The 22,763-nt window shown below is 39.5% G+C and overlaps 2 protein-coding genes across 2 annotated transcripts in view; both read right to left on the bottom strand.

Annotated features, from left to right (window-relative positions):
* Positions 1 to 13,517, bottom strand: part of fus (FUS RNA binding protein) — a 25,737-nt gene extending 12,220 nt beyond the window's left edge. Inside the window, exons 1-7 of the mRNA XM_020587921.1 lie at positions 13,380 to 13,517; positions 12,503 to 12,527; positions 11,720 to 11,892; positions 10,379 to 10,565; positions 10,062 to 10,285; positions 9,666 to 9,864; positions 1,155 to 1,189 (exon numbers count right to left, since the gene is read on the bottom strand). Of these exons, the coding sequence (XP_020443577.1) occupies positions 1,155 to 1,189; positions 9,666 to 9,864; positions 10,062 to 10,285; positions 10,379 to 10,565; positions 11,720 to 11,892; positions 12,503 to 12,527; positions 13,380 to 13,392 (856 nt within the window). The 5' untranslated portion in view covers positions 13,393 to 13,517. The remainder of the gene's footprint in view (positions 1 to 1,154; positions 1,190 to 9,665; positions 9,865 to 10,061; positions 10,286 to 10,378; positions 10,566 to 11,719; positions 11,893 to 12,502; positions 12,528 to 13,379) is intronic.
* A 1,618-nt stretch (positions 13,518 to 15,135) lies between these two features.
* Positions 15,136 to 22,763, bottom strand: part of arl6ip1 (ARL6 interacting reticulophagy regulator 1) — an 8,450-nt gene continuing 822 nt past the window's right edge. The window contains exons 2-6 of the mRNA XM_020587933.1: positions 22,182 to 22,315; positions 20,728 to 20,847; positions 18,462 to 18,579; positions 17,900 to 17,984; positions 15,136 to 16,691 (exon numbers count right to left, since the gene is read on the bottom strand). Of these exons, the coding sequence (XP_020443589.1) occupies positions 16,573 to 16,691; positions 17,900 to 17,984; positions 18,462 to 18,579; positions 20,728 to 20,847; positions 22,182 to 22,315 (576 nt within the window). The 3' untranslated portion in view covers positions 15,136 to 16,572. The remainder of the gene's footprint in view (positions 16,692 to 17,899; positions 17,985 to 18,461; positions 18,580 to 20,727; positions 20,848 to 22,181; positions 22,316 to 22,763) is intronic.

Below are 22,763 nucleotides of genomic sequence, written 5' to 3'. Positions count from 1 at the left end.
CAGCACTTTGTCAATTTGTACTTTTTCAAAGTAGCTCAAATAATCAAACTAAAATTCTCCCTGGGGAAGATTTGCTATAGTTCAACTTTTTCCAGTGTGAAGCAATTGGTAGCTTGTAAACTTGTGCCTGTAAACTAGCTTCCCCATCACTGCATGTTTGCAGTGTCACGCCATTTTCTCCATTTGTAAGGCCTAAGCTCTTGATACTCATTGGTGATTTTGAACAGCCATCCATCAGACTCAAACAACATTAAATTCCAACCCCAAAGATGCAAGATAAGAGTACAAAAAAGCTACTGCCATAACAGAGAACACCCTCTGTGAGTAAAAGTACACAACATACCTTACACTTCTTAAGTAACACTTTATAACCCACAGAGCTCTTACCTGTAAGGCTCTGACATGGAAAAGATTAAAATCACACGACCTTTTGTAACTCACTGAGAAAATGAAGTAACATGAAAGTCTCATGGATAACCTCTCCCGTTATATACATTATTTTCCTTAAGATGAAAATCTCTATGCAACACAGACATTCTTCTCTGCATGTGTTTACACTGTTGCCCTCCAACCATTAACACTTGTCTACAACCAAAATGCTTAAGAAACAAAAATAATTCATCTTTGTAATTCTGGACCACTGAAAACAAAAATATCTAAAACTCTTAACTGCCAATGGCACTGGAAATGTCTTTTTTGTTTGAAAATGGCAGAACTCAGGACTTCAAGCTCTTTGCTGTATACGTCAGCCCGTATTCTCTCTTAAAGCCAAAAGGTGTCATCAATTGTCTTTTTTTTTTTTTTTGCAGTTTTTTTTTTTTTGCCCCCTGGCAAACGAGCGTAAATGGCTGTGTCCTAAAAAGTATAGCCAATCAGCTCTTATAAAGGTCATATTTGAACTCAGCACCTCAGAATCCATAAAAAATTAGCACATTTCAATTCGAAAGCAAAAAAACTTTAAAATTACAGACCTGTGTAATAATTTAAATCAGCGTAATATTAAACTGTAACTGGCCCAATACTTGGGTTATTTCAAAAACAACACACTTAAATACTGTAACCTTTTACCCTTTTTGAGTATAATGACTTCCCCTCCCATTAGCTTAGCCTCTTCAAACTCAAACCGTTTTACTAAGGTGTTTTTTGTCACTTACCACCAAACTTATTGAATCCTCCACGATCGCCCATTCTGATGAAGAGGAAGAGAAAAATGACACACATTGAAGGCTGGTGCTGACAGCGATTTCTCTTTATGGGTTGTGGGTAACCTTCACTCTCACAGTCTCTTCATTAAATCCACCTCCGTTCATTTGGCACTTGTCCTATTGAACCACTACTTAATCTTGTTGTGAATCTGTTGAATTTACCTTCAGGACAACAGGTCAGTTCGAAGAGCTTGTGTTTAGATCTCACAAGCAACAGAAATTTGTCATTTTTACTCCCAAAGTCCTATGAACTCTTTCAGTGATTTGTATGTACCCATTTTGTTTCATGATAAAACTTGGATTTTGTCAGTTACCCACCCCAAACTTTACCACCTTTAATCCCTGGATGGGTTTTAAGGTTTCAGAAAACCTTTAGTTTTTACACAAATTGCAATAAATCCCAAAACAGTTGTTCTTTGAGGTTCTTCTCATCATCACCCAAATTATATTTTTAATCGGTCTTTCCTTGAAGTACAAGAAGAATAAAGTCTGTTCATGTCCCCCATTTGTAATTTCCAAAATGATGTCTTAAGAGCAGAAAGTCAGCCTGGAAAGATGGTAAAAGCCTAAGAGAAGATTCAAAGATTTGATTAAAACAGAGCATGACACAGTGAGAGCTGGTTGGAAAGGAGGTGGTAACAGGGTGTTGGCAGGTGATGGTAATGTTTTTGTGGCATGTTAGTGTTTAGGCAAAGTCAAGGGCACAAATTACTTGCCATGGAAACACATTTTGGGGGTGGCAGCATCATGTTGTGGTGGTACAGACAAAAAGACACTTCAATTTGTTGAGGCTTACTGACCATGCTATGATATTTTTTTTAAACTGCCAAAAAATGTAATGTAGCAAATAATCTGCTATGTGGTTGCTAATGTTATGTTTTGGTTATGGGCGGGTTATGCCTTTAGTTTACACTTGAATACTTGCTCAAATTGTTTATTTTAAAAATGGCACATACAGTGGGTACGGAAAGTATTCAAACCCCATTAAATTTTTCACTCTTTGTTATATTGCAGCCATATTCTAAAATCATTTAAGTTCATTTTTTTCCCTCAATGTACACACAGCACCCCATATTGACAGAAAAACACAGAATTTTTGACATTTTTGCAGATTTATTAAAAAAGAAAAACTGAAATATCACATGGTCATAAGTATTCAGACCCTTTGCTCAGTATTTAGTAGAAGCACCCTTTTGAGCTAATACAGCCATGAGTCTTTTTGGGAATGATGCAACAAGTTTTTCACACCTGCATTTGGGGATCCTCTGCCATTCCTCCTTGCAGATCCTCTCCAGTTCTGTCAGGTTGGATGGTAAACCTTGGTGGACAGCCATTTTCAGGTCTCTCCAGAGATGCTCAATTGGGTTTAAATCAGGGCTCTGGCTGGGCCATTCAAGAACAGTCACAGAGTTGTTGTAAAGCCACTCCTTCGTTATTTTAGCTGTGTGCTTAGGGTCATTGTCTTGTTGGAAGGTGAACCTTCGGCCCAGTCTGAGGTCCTGAGCACTCTGGAGAAGGTTTTCGTCCAGGATATCCCTGTACTTGGCCGCATTCACCCTTCCCTCGATTGCAACCAGTCGTCCGGTCCCTGCAGCTGAAAAACACCCCCATAGCATGATGCTGCCACCACCATGCTGCACTGTTGGGACTGTATTGGACAGGTGATGAACAGTGCCTGGTTTTCTCCACACATACCGGACTGCATCTCTGGAGCTCAGTCACAGTCATCTTTGGGTTCTTCTGTACCTCTCTCACCAAGACTCTTGTTCCCCAATAACTCAGTTTGGCCGGACGGCCAGTTCTAGGAAGGGTTCTGGTCATCCCAAACGTCTTCCATTTAAGGATTATGGAGGTCACTGTGCTCTTAGGAACCTTAAGTGCAGCAGAAATTTTTTTGTAACCTTGGCCAGATCTATGCCTTGCCACAATTCTGTCTCTGAGCTCTTCAGGCAGTTCCTTTGACCTCATGATTCTCATTTGCTCTGACATGCACTGTGAGCTGTAGGGTCTTATATAGACAGGTGTGTGGCTTTCCTAATCACGTCCAATCAGTATAATCAAACACAGCTGGACTCAAATGAAGGTGTAGAACCATCTCAGGGATGATCAGAAAAAATGGACAGCACCTAAGTTAAATATATGAGTGTCACAGCAAAGGGTCTGAATACTTATGACCATGTGATATTTCAGTTTTTCTTTTTTAATAAATCTGCAAAAATGTCAAAAATTCTGTGTTTTTCTGTCAATATGGGGTGCTGTGTGTACATTAATGAGGGAAAAAATGAACTTAAATGATTTTAGCATATGGCTGCAATATAACAAAGAGTGAAAAATTTAAGGGGGTCTGAATACTTTCCGTACCCACTGTACACTTTAGTATACCAGGATATCATGTCTGGTATTAAACAAACAAAAACAAAAAAAAGGTGTGGTAAGACAAGCACCAGTAGCTTTCCACTCGTGTTATGTTCAAATCACTCCAAAATCAAATTAACCCTTCAATACATCAAGATAAAAATGCATCATCATTTAACAATGTTTTTGTTGAACAACACACAAGGATATCAGCTGATCAGCGCTCAGTGGTACCTGCCTATTGAAAGGACACTGAGATTAACCAATGGGGACTGAGTTCAATGTAATGTAGTGGTGGGAAGAAGAAAAGAAAAGTCCATGATGGATGAGAAAACATACAAGGAAATGGCAAACTAATTTGTCTGAGTTTATTACCAACGTTATGAGGTTACAAAAATGTACATGAAATAATGTACAAACTTTATTAGAAAAACAAAACCATCAACTTACCATACTAGTTTTGGCTTCATAGTTTCGCTTAATGATGAGCTTGCTGCAAAGTATTTGCCCCTGTTCTCTCCTGCCTAATTTTTTTTGGTTTTACATGCAACGTTTGGCCAAACCATAATCTATTTTTCTTTATTTGTACATATGTTTCTTTAAGTTTGTACAGAAATGCTGTTTGAAGAACAGCCTGTATGTTTTTACTAATTAAGATTTTGGACAAAACTTATCTAATCAGAAAGCTTCTTGACAATGTCCCAGTGTGTTGCAAACAACTCTCAGGTTCTCACAAATTCAATCTTAACCTGTGTTTAGTGCTGTAAGTTTTGTCAAATTTTGTGTTTAGTGTCCTCTCTGCAGATTTAAAAAATAAATATCTATTGCAATATTTTTGTTGTCGATACCTTTTTTTAGAGCAACGCTTAGGTCAATGACATAATTTGTGAAACAATCACAAAAATCAAAGTTTGGAATGATAAATCTTGTCCTTTTACAACTTGTTTGTACCAGCACAAGAAAGCACCCAGCTCATTTTTGTTTGGATCATCACACAGGCAGTGGAGAGCCTGCTGTAAATAAGGTTTATAGTAATGTAAAAACGGTAACAAGACCACTAACAGACAAAGATTTCGTACCATTGACTGTAATACAAGCACACTATAGAAATAACTGCAGACACACATTAACATGCACAATCACATCATATGGTCATTTGCTGCATTTCAGTTTGAATGGGATTTGCTCACTGCTGTTTTTTGTAAAGCTTCTACAGCGAGACACTGATCTGATAGTGCAGGTGTTTGCTATTATTATTTATCCTACTGATGTTTAAAACAGTAAATTACAGGCACATGCAGTAAACCTGTTTATGGCTGCATGTAACTTTTCCCTCATTCCAGCCCTACCTCCTCCTTAAGCGGCGGTTCACTTATTGCGTCTATAAACGCACAGAAAACGCTAGCTGTGGCACTTTTTCCCTTCTATCCAAAGTGCTTGGGAGCTTGCGCTACCGTGGTGTCTACCATTGCTAAGCAACCATAAGCTGCACGTTGCAGTTGGCATCTGGGCATGACAACTGATCGGACCCAGTTGTGCTCAGTCTGGGTCAGTCGTTGCCGACAGTTGGCAGGTAAATTCATGTAGTGTATGCCATGTAAAGATTCTAATCTTAAGTCTTAAGAACCAGTTAATGTCAGTCGTTCCCATTAAGATTTTTTAAACATTTAATATTTACAACTGACATCGACTATTGATGATTAATGATGTCACGTACGAAGGAGACATATTACGTAAATAAAATTGTCACGTTTCAAGAATGGTGATTAAAAAGGACTGTAGTGTCAAAGTGCACTGGACAGTTAAAGTGACTGAACTGTGGCAGGAGAATGAACACCTCTACAACTTAATTCAGACACGTACAGGACTAATACATTGCAGCTTCCTCTTTCGTTGTATGGTCCGCTTTGCTGATGGTTCTCCATCGAGGGTCTCACCCAAACTCTGCCTTTATTTTCCTCTTTTTATTATGTACAGTGCAAATTGAAGCATAAAGCATAAACAGTGCCACTATTAAAAATATAATAGTGTCTAATAGTGTGCTGCTAGCCCACTACAGCACCTGACCACACTAATAACTAGCATGGAAGTGAAACATCACGACTCCCAACTCACTGTTCTAGGAGATTTTAACAGAGGAAATTTCGTACCCACGAACTGCCCAAATAGACAGCACATCAGTTGTCCATTCACGGACAAAAATGTATTGGACCACTGCTGCAAGGTAATAAAGGACACATATCGCTCTGTCCTCCATGCAGCCCTCGGTCTCTCTGATCACCGCATAGGCCATCTCATCCCAGCCCATAGGCAGAAACTTGAAGCTGCGAAGCCTGTTGTCAAAACAGTGAAGAGATGGACTGAGCAGGCAAAGTCAGAGCTACAGGCCTGCTTTGATAGCATAGATTCGAGTGTATTTCAGGCTGTGTCTACAGACCTGGATGAAATCACTGACAATGTGACATCGCACATCAGCTTTTGTGAGGTTTGTGTGTGCCCACCAAGACCTTCTGCACATACAACAACAACAAGCCCTGGTTCACAGTAAGATTCCAGCAGCTTCCTTGTACCAAAGAGGAGGCCTACCTACAGAAGTGAGGACAGGATCCTGTACAGGCAGGCCAGGAACACACTGACAAGAGACAAAGTAGAAAAGAAAAGCTACTCTGAAAAGCTGAAACATTTTTTCAGCTTTTCAACCCCTTGTCTGTGTAGAGAAGTGTGCAAAGGTGACTGCACCTCAGAGAACCCCTCTGTTAAACTCCTGAAGTTCACACAACGGTCATCGGTCTCATCCGAGACAGTGACGAGCTGGCCTACAGCGTGAATGCTGAACAGCTGGCCTTGTGATGCAGTCGCAACAATCTGGAGTTGAATGTGCTGAAAACAGTGGAGATGACAGTGGGCTTTATGAAGAGCCCACACACCTTACCCGCCCCTCATACTCAGCAGCACTGTATCAGTAGTAGAGTACTTCAAGCAACATCAGCACCATGACCAAGAATAGCAGGGGATGTACTTCCTGTGTCAGCTCAAGAAGTTCAACCTGCCTCGGGAGCTGCTGGTACAGTCATAGAGGGGAATCATGAAGTCTGTTCTCTGCACCTCCATCACTGTCTGGTTTGGCTCAGCAACCAAACAGGACAGGAACAGACTCCTGTGGACAGTCAGGACTGCAGAAGGAATCATCTGTACCAGCCTGCCCTCCATGGAGGACCTTTACACCTCACAGGTCAAAAGAAGGGTAGAGAAGATTTCTGCAGACCCCTCACACCCTGGACACAAACTGTTTGAGCTCCTCCCCTCTGAACGGTGCTACAGGTCAACGTACACCAAAATGAACAGACACGAGGACAGTTTCTTCCCCTGGGCCATCACACTGATGAACACTTAACCCACTGTATAACAGAATGACAACCCTTGGTGTAATACCTTGTAAATAGACTTTTGTATATAAAAACTCCATCCAAACTGTGTATGTATTTCCATGAGAACTTTAGTTTTTATTTTCCTAATGCACATTGATTTTTCTTGGTTTTTGTTCTCTCAGCCTTATCTTGTTTACTCGTTGCCTTACAGCAGAGCATTGTTCAGGCACACTGAGAGCCATTCTGCCAGTCAAACTCCTTGTTTATTCAACACACCTGGCCAGTAAAGCAGATTCTGATTCTCTGTGCTTGCCATTATTCTACTAACCATCTGACTTGTCATTGAGGCACACTAGAGTCAAAATGTGATGCTTGTCAGTATTAATGAATGAAAATGAAAAACAATGACAAATTGCTGCCTTCAATACAACTACCATTTTTCGTGTGCTTTATAATTGGTACTGGTCAAATTAATTTTATTTTATATCGTGCATACAGCATGATATTTGCATTTATTTCTCTGATTGTGTTGTTGAGGAGCAGGCTGCTTGGCATGATTTGTCTCACTGGGGGGGAACCACTATGAAGCAGCGATGTCTCCAGCCAGGAGTAAACTGGGTGCGCAACAAAAGTTAGGTAAGCAAAGCACTGTGCATCTCATTTCTACACAAAATAAAGTATTTGATTCTCAGTGTTTCCTGTATATTGATTTATTTGTGGTGGACCACCACAATATCAACATCGACTGTAGCATGTTGATTTAAAATAGGTTAAATCTTATTTCACTGTAGGGCCACGCATAGCGCTCGTATTCGCTCAGGCCCTCCATGCCCCGCTTTATTCCTCAATTACGCACACACAAACACATGACAGCCCTGAGCAGGGACTGTCTATGAACAGCTCCTCTACATGTTTGTTTTCTTTAACACAACTCTGCCTATGATGGGGATTCAACTCTTATTAACAAGCTAGCAAAGCTAACTAAGCTAACATTAGCATACAGTTGTTACCGAGGTCAGGGCATGGATGTATGTGAACTGCTCTGCAAGTTCATAAACTCTGACGCTGAATGTTTGCCCCCTCAATCCATGTAAAAGCTGTTAAGTCTGACCAGTGTAATTAGCGATCCAGCTGATTCGTTTTGAATATTTATTGCTTTCAGTACGAGTATTCCTGAGACACCCTGCCAAAGCCCAGACTTAAACCCACCAAACATTTGTGGAGAGAGCTGAAGATACACTTCCCATGTTCCCATCCAATCTGATGGAGCTTGAGAGGATGTGCCAGAAAAAAAAATGGGATAAACTGCCCAAATCCAGATGTGCAAAGCTTGTAGAGACTTATCCAAAAAGAATGGAAGGTGTACCTGTTGCCAGTAGGGGCTTCTGAAAATGTAATGCCAGTTTTATCCATTTAAAATAAAATCAAGAACGAAATTAAGTGTACAAAAGGTGAATGAATTTGAATACTTTCTGAAGACACAGTACAATGTCCTTGTTTGAGCTCTGGGCACTTTATATTTTCTGATGAAACACAACTTTAATTGGGCAATAATTGAAATTATTGTTAATCAACTTTCACTAGTATCATATCATGATGGTATGGTTAGGTTATTGCTTTATAAAATGCTACTGTGATTAAAAATTCCCAAGCTGAGTTACTGAATGTTCTGTTTCTCACAGTTTTTCTTGATGCATTGCACAACAGTGGAGCACAATTCACTTCATGAATGTATTAAAAAAATGATCTTTTTACCACAGTATTTTATATCATATCACTATACTGTGTGATAATACCACAAAGGCATTTCTATTAATATGTGATATTGATTTTTACTGTATTGCACACTGTCAGCATCCAGGCAATGATGGGTTTATGTCAGCACTACGGGTGTGCACACTGATACCATATTGCCAAAACTAAGCTGTTTTGAATTTTGAGTGTTGAAAGTAGAGCTAAAAGAAACAAAAATTCAGTCACACACTGAGCATGTTCTGTGTACATGAACTGTCGTCTTAGTACAAATCACTACTCAGTATCCCTAGTGCATTCTCTGTTTCCCTGTTGCTTTTGCGTGCATGTGCACAGCAGTCACTGTGTTAGATCAGAGAATTCATACATTTAACATATTTGTTAAAAAGTGTATTGCATTTTAAAATATATGCGATTAAGTACCTAACAGTAAGAAAGTACTTTAAGTGTCTGATGCTTTCAGAACCACTCAGTTTTCCTGTTGATGTGTTTCCTTTAGAAACCATGATACATGGGTTCTCCCTTTGTCCAAGTACAGTAGTACTGCAACTGATATTAGTGATTGTTGCCCTGATATTATTTTGTAATAAATCAGAACCAATCCAGCACAGAACATAGACTGCCTGTGTGCCATTTAACTCAGGGAGATACTGCAAAACACTGATAAACTTTTAATATGTACAGGAAAGGTGGATGGCTCTGTAAAGATTTGTAGCATATTCTCTACGGACAGAAAACTTTAGAATCACTCTGGCAATTTAAAAATCCTTGGGATTAGTTTTCCTCAAAACCACGTGGGAGGGAGAATGTTGATAAATCAGCACACACCTCTCAGCTGCATTAACATATAGACACAAACTTAGAACAATGCACCCTCTAACATTTTATTTTATTCTTACAATTAGTCTTATCTATACAGTTCCACCAACTTTAAGCAACGTGAGGAACAGATAACAAGGCCACTCGATGAATTTTAAACACTTACCCCATGCCTCCTCGTCCTCTCAGTCCACCTCTGCCTCCTCGATCAAAACCACGATCATATCCACCGCCTCCACGACTTCCGAATCCACCCCCTCGGCCCCTGCCACCACGAACATCCTGACCACCATAAGCTCCATCAGGACCACCGTACCCCAACCCTCCACCTCCACTCATGGGTGGGCTTTCATCTCCATATCCTGCTAAAAAGTTGAGACAAATAGTCTCAAACTGTGGAACTACTTCTCTACTAAAGAAATAGCATGAATGAAAGCTGTTAGGGTTATGGCAGGGGTAATTATCCTGAGCTATAAAATTTGCACAAATGTTATGTACAGCTTTGTCAATTGTTGACTTATATCAGCTTCTTTTCATTTGGAAAAATGAACCCATTCCTCACCTCCACTTTGACTGTACTGGCTTTGTTGACTATAGCTCTGTGGAGGGGGGGAGTTATAGCTTGCAGGCTGGTTGTAGTGACCTCCTCCATGCTGGGATGGTTGTTGGTGGCACCCACTGCCCCCGTAGCCACCAGTCTGACCTCCACTGCTCCCATAACCACCTCCACTCTGTCCACCACTGGGTGGCTGGTTGTAGCCAGGGGCCTGCGAGTTACCTTCATAACTGGTGATGGTGGGGAAAAGAGCAGCATTTCAAAAACTGAAAAACATTTGAGAAAACAATTACTCCACATCTGGTGTCTTGATAGGCTCTTACTTTGCAGAGGATGGAGGAGGCTGCTGCTGGCTGTAACCAGAGAAGGATGACTGCTGGTTGTAGGTCATGTTGGATGGCTGGTTGCTGCTGCTACTGCTGCTGCTATAGCCTCCAGAGCTATAAGACTGATTGGAATGACTATAACCACCCCCACCACTCTGGTTAGAGGGCGGAGAACCATATCCTCCTGGGAGAACAGAAAAGCCAGGGCATACATTTGAATAAAATTGTATTATTATTAGGGTTGCAGCAGTATACCAGTTTTATGCTATACCATGATATGAAAATTGATGGTTATCATAGCATACACATTTGCTTATTACCAGTATTGAAGAAAAAATGCCACATGTGCACACCTTTCTTAAACAACTGCCTGTCAGACTCTGCAATGGGTGCCACACACACATGCAGCAAACAAACAGCAGAGAAGGAGGCTGATATCACCAAATTCTATCCATCAAAAAAATTGAAAGCAGCAGCATACGATTACTTCGAATATACAAAAACAACCACCTTCAAGAACACCATCCCTCCGCTCAAATTAAGTGTCCCGTTTCTTAACCTCTGACTTATAAAAGGGCTTACACTGGTCTCGATCTGACCCCTGAAACAGACACACTGGCTCAAATAAATGAGTGCGTCCCTGTGTGTGTAAGTGAAGGTACAGGCAGGACCAGTCTGGCTGCACTGTCAAACACCTACAATAAACTTGACAATGAATGTCACTTTTGGCTTTTTCCCGTTTCGGAGTCGCCACAGCAAATCGACTTGCATGTTGACATTTGGCACGTGTTTCACACCGGATGCCCTTCCTGGCGCAACCTGGATTCAAACCCGGGGCGCCGTGGCAAGAGCGCTGTGCCTTAGCCACTAGCCTACAAGCTTCCTAAGGGAAGGCCACCTACAATAAACTTGACAACTATTCTGATAATCGCTGAGAACACTGTAACGACATTTCTTACTACTGTCTTAAGTTTTACAAGCCAGTCAATTGATTAATGCTTTAGCTGTATGCTCTTTTTTAAATCATGTTCATAACTCTGTTTATTCTTCAGGATCAATCTAGTGGAGCAATCCAGCTCAATCAACTGTCAGTCACTTGCAATTAAAAAGAAACACACACTTCTCATTCTTTTGAGGGTTGTTGTAGATGATAATAATAGTTACTGTAATGCCGTATAGCATAATAAGGTGAAACTGTGATATTTACTGAGACTGTTATCATAATGTGAAACTCTCATACCATTGAAACCCTAAATATATTTATTATTATTTAATTAACATAAAAATGCATGGCTAAAAAACTGTATGGGTTTTAAAGGTTACTGAATCTGCATCTACCTGAATGGGGTTGACCATAGCTGCCATATCCCCCCTGGCTGTAGGAGCCAGAACTGCTATCAGAGCTTTGGTTGTACCCTCCATAGCCCTGCTGGCTGTAGCTCTGGCCAGAGGACTGACCATAGCCCTGATTAGCACCGCCGCCGCCACCACCACCACCATATGATCCATAGCTGCAAGGATTTAAAAACAAGGTTCATACACCAAATATACAAACTTCAAGCTGTTAATATCAGAATCAGAATCAGCTTTATTGGCCAGGTGTGTTGGACACATGAGGAATTTGACTCTGGTACAGCGGCTCTCAATATGTATGTACATCCTTATGTACGGCAATAACAAAGGGCAAGTAAACAATATAGGCTGAGAGAAAAGGAGCAAGGACACACATATACATACACACACACACACACAGTCTAGATGCATTCAACAGGTCTGTATGTACAATGTATATTTACAGGTACAGCACTATATAATGCAATACAATTCAACAGCAGCACAAACTACATCCTCCATAATAATCATATGATTGAATCAAAACCTCTCTAAAACAGTTTGAAGAAAATCTAAACATTATAACCTTTGTAGACTGCATTAGTTTTAGCTTGGTGTATCTACGTATATGTTTTGCTTCTTGGTGGTTTTATAAGAACGAAGGGAGCTCCCGATTCACTGCATTGTATATAGAGTATGATTATGTTTCAAAACTAAGCTGATGTAGAGTTGCTACACAAAAGGCTGAGAAATTCTGATTTATGACTAGATGAATACTGCATTACTTACCCCTGAGCAGACGACTGGGAATAATCTATGGAAAAAATGAAATGGAGTGTTAATATTATAAGTAGAATGTTATTATGTTTAACACCATACATCAAATAGAGCTAGTTCCAAAGCTGTCAGACATTATTTGGATGGTATAGTAACGATCAACAAACTATAAAGAGATTTAAAGTTTGATATTTTCATTTGATATTTTAAAACTTCCAAGTAACAGATTTTCCTGAGGCAGCTTGCTTGAGTTGTGTAACGTTAATGTTGCAGGTCTGTGTTGTGATATAGCTGAAGTGTTAATATGTGTACGACACGTTTTTTTTTTTCAAAAATTGTGACCAGCATTTTTTCACAACCTTTTCTTCACGTCGTGGGTAAAGCAATAGATTAATAGATGAAAATGCCAGGAAAGAAAATTATCTATATTTGCAGTGCTATAATAATGTGATTCTGACAAAATATAATGTACTGGATGTTCGTCAAGATGGATTACACAAGTCTGCAAGCCGATTTTTAAATGATACTGAAATAAATAAAAGCCAAAATAGCAACACTGTTTATTATATAGCTAACGTTAACTGTGATGTATGTGGTTATTAGTAAACAGGTCAATACGCGCAAAATCACTGTCGCGGCAAACTGGTCCTTGTCAATTTTCATATCAGAAAAGATAAAAGACGTACCTAAAATCTAACAAAGACCATTGCTTATTATCTACACCAGCCGTCTGAGTACTGAGAGGCGGGGTCGCCAGCAGAAACTGGGTCAGTAGCACAAGCGCCCTAGCTAGCTAATAACAGCTAGCAGAATGCAGAGCACTAAAGATATCTAGCTATATAACATTATCCAGACACTGAAGAAATGTTAACCTGGCCGTATTTCTTACCATTAGACGCCATTTCGACGAGGAAAAGATTTTCACCTTCAACCAAATCAATCAGCGTGTTAGTGTTAACGTACTGACTAATTCACATAGACTGGAAATAATGCACCAAAACCAGTCCGGTGTGCATAATCCTCCGCAGCTGTTCTTCTTCCTCTTTATTTTTAATAGCGGAATACAAACCAACTTTAAAGATGTATGCTGCCACCTATTGCACCGGAGTATATAACGTCGTCCTCTGTAGTTCCTCCACTGAGTCCTGAAGTACAATATGTTTAATCAGCTGTTCATAGGATAAATATATATTTTTTTTTTTTAAAGAAAACGCATTTGTTAAACTGAAACATAGTGCTTCAATACAAGATGCTTCAGAAGTGGGACTGTTCAGGATATGAAGATAACTACATCCTGGACAGGTTGCCAGTCCATCGCAGGGACATACTGGGACTCCAATCTTTTCAAAATAAAAAGGAGGCTGCAGTGATTTCACTGTTCCCCCACTGTGGATGTGAACACAATCAAACAGCTTAAAGTCAGTGCTTTAATCTCATTCAGTTTCATTTTAAACCAAATAAGATAAACTACAGAGCCAAACAACTAAAATGTGTCCCTGCCAAAAATGCTAGACTGTATTTTGCACTAGGCTATGTCTGTTGCCCTGTTTGGTTAGTTATCTTCAACTTAGAAGACAGAGCTGACAATACTGTTTTTGGGGTGTTCTTTTAGGTTTATGTGCCCTCACATTTACTTCAGCCCATGCAACCATAGGAGAAAAGACTACTGAAACATATTTCTGATTTAACAAACTGTGAGGTAGTGCAATCCAGTCGAGAAGCGCCCTTTTTGTTGTGATGGAATCTTGGTTTATGTTAAATAAGAGGCAATCAAATCAGAAACAACAGAACACTCTATAAATACAGTATAGGAGTTAGACATTGTCATCTTATATGTAGTGCTGTAGGTAAACCAGCTGCAGTTAATAAAGGCTAAATTTTTTTTATACATCTCAGATTAGGCGAGGCTTCCTGTTAGTGTTGCCATTTGATTCAGCATGAGTTAGACTGATGACTAACCCTCACTAAAACAGGATGAATTAACACAACATAAGAAGCAATGCATGGAGATAGCCTTGGAATTAATGCCCTGCGACTTCAGGCACAGCTCCTCTGCGTTCACACCACTGAGTACATATCAGTGACAAAACAACAGTTTTTCCAGTGTACACCGCGTCCTTCTTTACTGCATCGAGAAACACACAGGTATTCAGTGACAAAGTCTGTTTGGTCCGAGTGGAGTTTTACAATACATAGGAAAGTCCAAGTTGAGGGTTCTGAAATATGATTGCTCATGTAGCTTTGTAACAATAATATTGTCATGCACTGGTCCCATAACAACCTTATCTACTTCTATAACAAACTGTGACTATCTAAAAGCAACATTTGCTATGAGTTGAGTTATACATTCCTTTATACCAAAGACTTAGGGGAGACCAGAACTTTTTAAATTTTGTTATACATCCTGGAATCCATACATCACAGTGTTTTAAATGGCATACCAAATGAAAAAAGAAAGCCTTAGCTATATATTTTGTAGTCATTCAATTTTCATATCTTCAGAACAGTTATAGGCAGTTCGATAGTGTGCATGTGTGAGTTTACCCTGTTAGTGGATAAGTTGTAATGCAAGTTATGCAAGACATGCAACTACAACAGAAATTAGAGACATTTAAAGCTCAGAAAAAAGGAGAGCAGTCATAAAAGCCATTATACTGCTTTAATTGATGGGCACGACTGGGGTTAAGTCTGCGGATACACATACAAAGTAGGCAATCACATGAAAATGATAAAAATACTCAAATATCTTTTTTTTTAAGCATTCAATACATAGAGAAACTCAATCAAGTCCAACAACTTTGATATTTCAGAAAGATCACACTTATAGTTTTATTAATTACACACACAGGTTTAGCTCAAACTTAAATGTGCTTCATTTAACATGTTAACAGTAGAGTTATTGACATTCTCTGTAGTCATCACCATCAGTGACACGACTCGCATTACTCACAGGAATTTGATCCACTGATATTACAAAATGTGATTTGAATATTGCCACCTCAGGAGTGGTGGCCAGGCTAAAGACAGATTACCAAGAAATTTACCGAGTACATATCTGCAGTTTTAAATTTTCATGACCTTTCCTCTAGACCACTCAGGCAAAAATCTTCACTTTTAGGCTTGCAACAATCAAGGCCATAAAGTGTTTCAGCTGTTTAATAAGAGTGGTAGTCTTAAAAAAAAAAGGCTGGTAAACATTCATTTAAAGCAAACTTTATTCACTTTCATAAAGATCTTCAATAAAGACAAATGTTGAAATGAGGTCAATGGTGACAATCAGACTAGACATCAAGAGACTGAGAAGGAAGGAATACAGATAAACAAGGACAGAGAAATTGAAGAGTGACAGGACAGTGAGAGACAGGCCTATTTACACAGAAACACCCTACATCAGTAACACTGCAGGGTTTTAATGTAAGCGCTAACAGACTAGAGTCCAACTAGCAGCAGTAGGCTTGATTCTGGGAACAGTCTGGCTCTTGACATGCTCTGCTTTAAATCCAGTTTTGTTTTCAGCACTATTCTTAAATACAACTGAAACAGAAAAAACATTTTCACAAAAACAAAAAAACAAAACAAAAAAAACCACTACTATTGTGAGGAATTCATAAGTTGTTAAAATGATGCAGTAATGTTACAAAAACTGTTCAGTAGTCACTTTGTCTAAGTAGCAAGAATGGCTTAAAAGTATCACTGACATCTTAAAATGAAACATTTAGAAACTGAAGGAAAATTTTAAATGTGAACATGGCTGGGAAGCATGCGTGGGTGTGCTGCTCAACATCTAAGTACTGTGTATGTATGTGCAACAGTATCAGATAACCTTATTTTGGTGGGTACGCTGATGGCAAATCTAAGAAGAAAAAAAGCTCATGTGGGTGATGAAATTAAAATAAAGAGTTGGAGGATGAGTGGGAGGGAGAATTTAAACCAACCAATGTGTGACAATAATAAGCGTGGCCTTGCTCTGTGGCAGAGACAAAGGAGAATTTCATTCTGCTCTCCTCTATTTTCTTCAAACAACTTCCATTTTGTGTTGTGGTTCATCTTTCAGACATTCCCCTCTTCATCCACACTTTCATCTACTCGTTCTTCTTCTCCTTGTGTTTGATCAGTTTGTTGATCTCCCTTTTGGCCATGCCAGCGTACTTGGTGATGACGCCATGCTGGTTCAGGCCAGGCAGCAGCAGCAGGAAGCTCACTGTGACAGACAAAAACAAAAATAAACATTTTGCCAAATATGAAAGAGTCAACAGCTTAGAAGCACCACTAGATTTTAATCATATGGTCTAACTATGTGTTCAAGGGTTTTGGAAGTGCAGTGTATTAAAATTATATTTTAAAAAGGAGAATTTGGCTTGAAGATGTATGAAAAGCAGCTTACTCATCATGAGGCAGTCTACTACTTAAATTTTAGGACGCAATACTTTTGGTTGACAAATAATACAGACTCGACAGTCAAGACATCTGAAACTTTGTTGCTTCCATTCAATCCCCCCCCATTTAAAAAAACTCTTGTGAGTCAACTTTTTGTAAATGCAACACAAAATTGCTGGAATACCTCTAAGCAAATCAAGACAGTATCTACAGTAGGCTGAGTTTGCAGGCAAATAGGACTTGTAGATTGCCCAATCTCATTTTCTGTAAGACATTCATCTTACAATATAAATGCACTAGCTTCTGTCTTGCATTCTGACAAATATGACTGTCTGTGTAGTTATTTTTTGCTTGGAAAAGGACAAACAATAAGGACATTCAGACTTTAGATGATATTAAAATGTTTACCATATGCTTTTGATCTGTATTCAATGCTGAATTCTGATATTTAACAACTGCAGAAGAGCTATGAACTGTGGTGACTTAACTGATGCTGACCAAAAAAAAAATAAATAAATAAAAATACCACAGGAAGCTGAATACATGATAAAAATGATGTTCGAGGAGTTTACATGAGAACTCTCTGCTGCTAGGCAACTGACAAAAAACAAGCAAACAAAGAAACAAGATGCCACACAAAAAGCATAACTCCCCATTTCCTCATCAAAAGTCCTTAACACCATGCTGAACAAGAACAGTGCACATGACTGGGGAAAATGAAAAACTGTCAGAAAGCAGTAACAGGTTGCCAAGACATCCAGTCTGTTAGAAAATGTTTGTCATAAATTATGCGTGACTGCAACAGTACTGGAAAGCAACTCAGTGACACAAAATATAACCAAACCAGACTTCATGAAGTAGTCTCTGTGCCTTTTGTGTCTAAGAGTGAACAGCTGGCACAAATGAGAAAATAAATTAATACACATAAAGAGAAAGACTGAAGGATGGTCATGGCTGTAACATTGGGAATGTAGCGTCCTTCTCCAATACTAGACAATAGGGTACAGTGACTGAATGTTGAAATGTACTCACCAATCAGGTAGGTGAGGAACAGGTTGTGCACCTGCTGTCCAATCCAGGCCACCATCAGCAAGCTGCCGATCGCTGAGGCAAGGTACTGTGGAGAGCAGGGAGGTCACATTACATTCAGCCTACAACAGATCAGCTACACATGCAAAACACAAGTATGATATACTGACGTGCATGTAATCACTCCTGAGATATAATCCAACATTGCTTGCACATTTTTAAAAGAACAGAACATATGCTGTCATTTTGAAGAAACCAACACAGTGGCAGTTGGACAATTAAATGTGATCTGACGGTGGGTGTAACAAAGCTGTGAAACACGTGGTTAACACAGTCTATAACCCAGTTTAAGGTCTGCTATGTGAAGAAGCAAAGCCAAGTCAGTTGAGGACATTTTTAACTGGAGCACAGAGAGTTCACCATTGCAATAAATGGATAAGAAGGTTCCATTAACCGCAGTCAGTGCCACACTGCAGACAACTCTCACAGCTGATGTCTACAGTACAGTACATGATGGTCAGCTAACTCAGTTTGGGTTAGGGTTGGGATTAAATGCAACATGTACCATTTTGGGCCTCTCCTCCTTGAGGGTACCGAAACGTTTCCACCAGCCCACGGCCCGATGCTGGGTCTTCACCAGGTTACCGCAAATCTCATGGAAATGCTGCTGCTGCTCAGTTGTCCTGCACACGAGGAGAGGTCCAGGACCAAGGACAGATTAAAAAACACAAAACTAACTGCAAGACCCTGGCAAAGAGCTTTTGTTCAGTCAAAGCACAGGCCAAGAGGATGTTTGGACAAATTTATACCAATACCACTTCTCAATCTTGTCATCAAGAGGAAGCCAGTACATTTGACAAGTTCAGTGTGGTTTGTCAAATTAAGACAGCTATCCTCACTAGTCAATAGCTTTTTTTAATATCAGAGGGGGAAAGAAACCACCTTTTCAACAACTTCAAGGCTGCCACACTGTAGAGCTGGTGTTGATGCATCAACTTAATTCCCCAATGTGTCCAAATAAAAAAAAAAAAAAATCTCAGGTTTCAGATTGTTCACCATCTTCATATGAATTTAAATTATTAGTGTGACAAGTGACAGAAAATGAACTGACAACTATTTTGATAATCCCTTTTTCATTTAAGTCATTTCTGTGAACAAACATGCCAAAATTCACTGGTTCTGACTGCTCAGATGTGAATATGATGGTTTTACTTATCCTCTTATAAGAAACTCATTATTTTTGCAGTGTTGAACAGTTGGGTCAACAAAACAGGATTTTTGAGACCTCACTTTTAGCTTTGGGCCATGCTTAATTGGCCAAAAAAAAAAAGTCCTATAAAGTTATCGTGTTATAAGAATAAGGGATAAGCACTAACAGGGTGAGAGAAGGGATGGAGGAGGGGCAGCTGGGAAAAGTGGCCTTCATTTTCTGCTTAGCAATCGTTCCCTATTTCAGGCCTTGTTGTCAGGGAGCCAAACAGGGGCAGTGACAGGACACTGAAAGCTCCAATTTACCAGCTCACACAGATAGCCCAGCTATTTGTCAGACTCTGTCACAGTCTTTGTAAAGCAGCAGCCTGAGCTACACAGTATAATCTCAAAAAAAAAAAAAAATCTCGATGAGACCGCAGATCCATAGTCATATAGTCCTGGCCCACATCTATACCCAGCACATAAAGGTGCAGGTCAGGCTTTGCTGATAGAGAGTTATATATTTCAGTTGAAGTCATCTGCAGAGGGGCAGACAGCCAACATGCTGCCAACTACAGGCCATCACTCCGTCCTGTCCTGGGTGTCTGGTTCTCACACAGTCAAGTCAAGCGGCTGTTGTGTAATCACGGTGTAATGTCAAAGTTGCATGCAAAAAAAAAAAAAGAAGAAGTCTGCAATGGAGAGGACTACATTTCAAGGTGATAATGAAATGTTCTTTCAGTCAAGAGTGAGTGGCCCAAAAACTGAGCAATCTCTTAAAAGAAAATACAAGTAAAATCAGGTATTGAGAAAGGCGAAGACCTTGTGCCGGTGCTCCTAAAATGTTCAGTAAGGAGCACCGTCCTTTCAGTAGAAAAGGTTAGTATGGAGCCCTGCTCTAAATGATGATTTTATTCCAATCTGGTACCAGTGCAACTGCCTTTAGGTCCTGCTACCAACAACAAAGCAAAGAAAAAAAGCCTTGCATTACAGCTATAGCTTCATTTACAGAACATGTAGTCTGATCTGAACTATACAACTTTCTTTACATGCTCTCTTTAAAAGCATATTCTTGTAGATTTTCATTCAGCTTTACATGTCATGTAGAAGTTGCGTTAAAATGGAAAACCAAAATATTATGTACCATTTCCTATCAATGAACTAAGTAGGTAAGTTTTCTGATCACACCATATGAAGAAAACCAAATTCCTTTAGCCTTCAAGAATACATGTCTGTACATTTCAATTCATTATTTCTTAGGCTAGCCTAGCAAAATCTGGCAGAATATTGTAAGCTCAGATTTTGTTCTGGAAAAACCCATTGAGATTTTATTGGATGCAGCTGCTGATTTATTTTTTTGAAGGGGCTAACTTTGTTTGGCAATTTAGGAGAAATTTAATACCATTTCAAGAACAGGTACCATAATATTCCTCTTTTGTCCTATCAGGTTTAGGAAGGGTTCATGTTAACATCAGCGTGAGACAGAAACTTCCATTTCAAATTCCACAACTAGCAGAAACCCTTACAAAAATACCTCAACATCAAAAAAAACAAAAAAACAAAAACAAACAAACAAAAAAAAAAAAACAACAACCCAGGAACATATTTTTTATATGTGAATTTCATCCTCAGGCTCTCACCACTTATTGGAGCCAAATACTCTGGGTGCGAGGGTGGGCACCAGGTAGTGAGCCAGGCAGACCAACATGACAGTGCATGAGAGCCCAGTCAGCACTGATGGGTCCAAGTAGTAAATCAGCCTTGAGAAGAAGACAAAGCAGTTAGTTACAGTTGTAAACCAGTTTCATTTCAAGTGTTCACAAGCATTTTTTTTATCTTCACTGTATGACCAACGACCTGTCCAGGGTGTAACCCGCCTCTCGCCCTAGTCTGGATTTTGTACATAAAATGTTACTCAAAATTGACTCTGACAAACAAAAGAACACTACAACTTAAGATCATTTAACAAAACCTAATCTGGTACCATCTACCTTGTTTCCTTCTTCAGGCTTTGTGTTTCAACAATGTGGGAGAGCTTACTAATAGGTCTGCACAATAAATCATTTTGCGAGCACGATTTAGATCTCCGTCTCACGTGACAATGATTCTGCCATGTTTACATTGTGAGATCCCTTGCATCAAAACATATACTCCCTTGGGGGCAACTGTGGTTCAGTGAATAGAGCAGTCATTCCCCAACTGGAGGGTTGGTGGTTGGAATCATAGTCCCTGCAGTCCACATGTTGAAGTGTCCTTGGGCAAGACACTGAAACCCCAAGTTGCCACTGATGGTTAGAGCCATCGGTGTGCGTTGGCACCGCAGATGGCTTCCTCGGTTCTGTACCGGAATCAAATTCCTTGTGTGCAACATACTTGGCCAAATAAAGGTGATTATCCTTTTCCTTGCTAAGCTGCATTAATCAATAACAGCAACTAATAAGCAAAAAGTGATTTATTTCTGCCTTATGGTGCTAGGTGCAAGGGCAGGCAGAGCAACATTTGAAAAATAGTTGCAGGAGGGTACAGAACATCTTTCATAATGTCAAACATGTTGGATATTTACAATTTTTTTTAATAAGTCTTCTCTTCCTGTCTACAGCTCATCACATGAGGAAACACATTCCTACAACATTTGAAAAATAGTTGCAGGAGGGTACAGAACATCTTTCATAATGTCAAACATGTTGGATATTTACAATTTTTTTTAATAAGTCTTCTCTTCCTGTCTACAGCTCATCACATGAGGAAACACATTCCTACTATTGGTTAACACAGCTTAGCGAGGAAAAGGGAGCACTTGGTTTGATGCAAGGGATCTTCCTGCTAATGCAGTCATCGCAGAATCGAGACTAATATCTCACAGGGATCACAAAACAATTTACCATGCAGCACCACTTAACATTTGAATTCTTGTTTTAATACAAATTCATCCACCTGTGAATTCTATCTTAAACCAATGTAGAACAGAGTACTTCTTGCCTTTCTCTCAGAGATCAAATGTGTCATTGTTGAAAGGGAGGAAATCTGTGCTATACCAACTATGCGCCCAGCGTGTGTAAACCCAGTGACCCAGCACACAGTAAAATGGACTCACAGGAAGAGGACAGTGGTGGCACCAATCAGGGCTCCAGGGAACCAAAGCTTTTCCCAGCGCAGGACACGATCTCCAACTAGAATCACTTCACCCCATCCCTGCAAATACTCCTCCAGCTGGGCCGTTTCCTGAGCCTGAATACAAATTAATATACATTATACAACTACACACACATTCCTAAATCACTTTGCTCTTGAACTTAAAACAAAACATCTATATCAGTACAATTTGGGAGTGAAAAACAGCAGTTTCTTTTCAAAAGTCAATGGCAGGAGCTTCTCCTGGGACATGCAACTTGGGAGTAAATGTGAAATATGCCTGAAAAATCTAAATGACATTATAACTGGAATGTGTATTCTATTCAACTTAAATCCCTTCAAAAATGGAACTATTAAATTTGCATCTTGCAAACATATCTGTAACCTAATTCAATGCATACTTAACAAATGTCTTGCATTGTACAAGAGCAACGTGCACATTAAATTTACTTCCGTTCTCAGCTTTGAAAATGTTATGTGTAATTTCGCCCTATGCGGGATTTTTTCGACCATCTGTGTTTGTAATCATATAATCTAAATTATA

This window comes from Monopterus albus, unplaced genomic scaffold (genome assembly GCF_001952655.1).
Source record: "Monopterus albus unplaced genomic scaffold, M_albus_1.0 scaffold488.1, whole genome shotgun sequence".
In the NCBI taxonomy this organism is placed as follows: Eukaryota; Metazoa; Chordata; class Actinopteri; order Synbranchiformes; family Synbranchidae; genus Monopterus; species Monopterus albus.
Note: the sequence above shows the minus strand (reverse complement) of the source record. Positions and strands in the feature narration are given on the sequence as shown.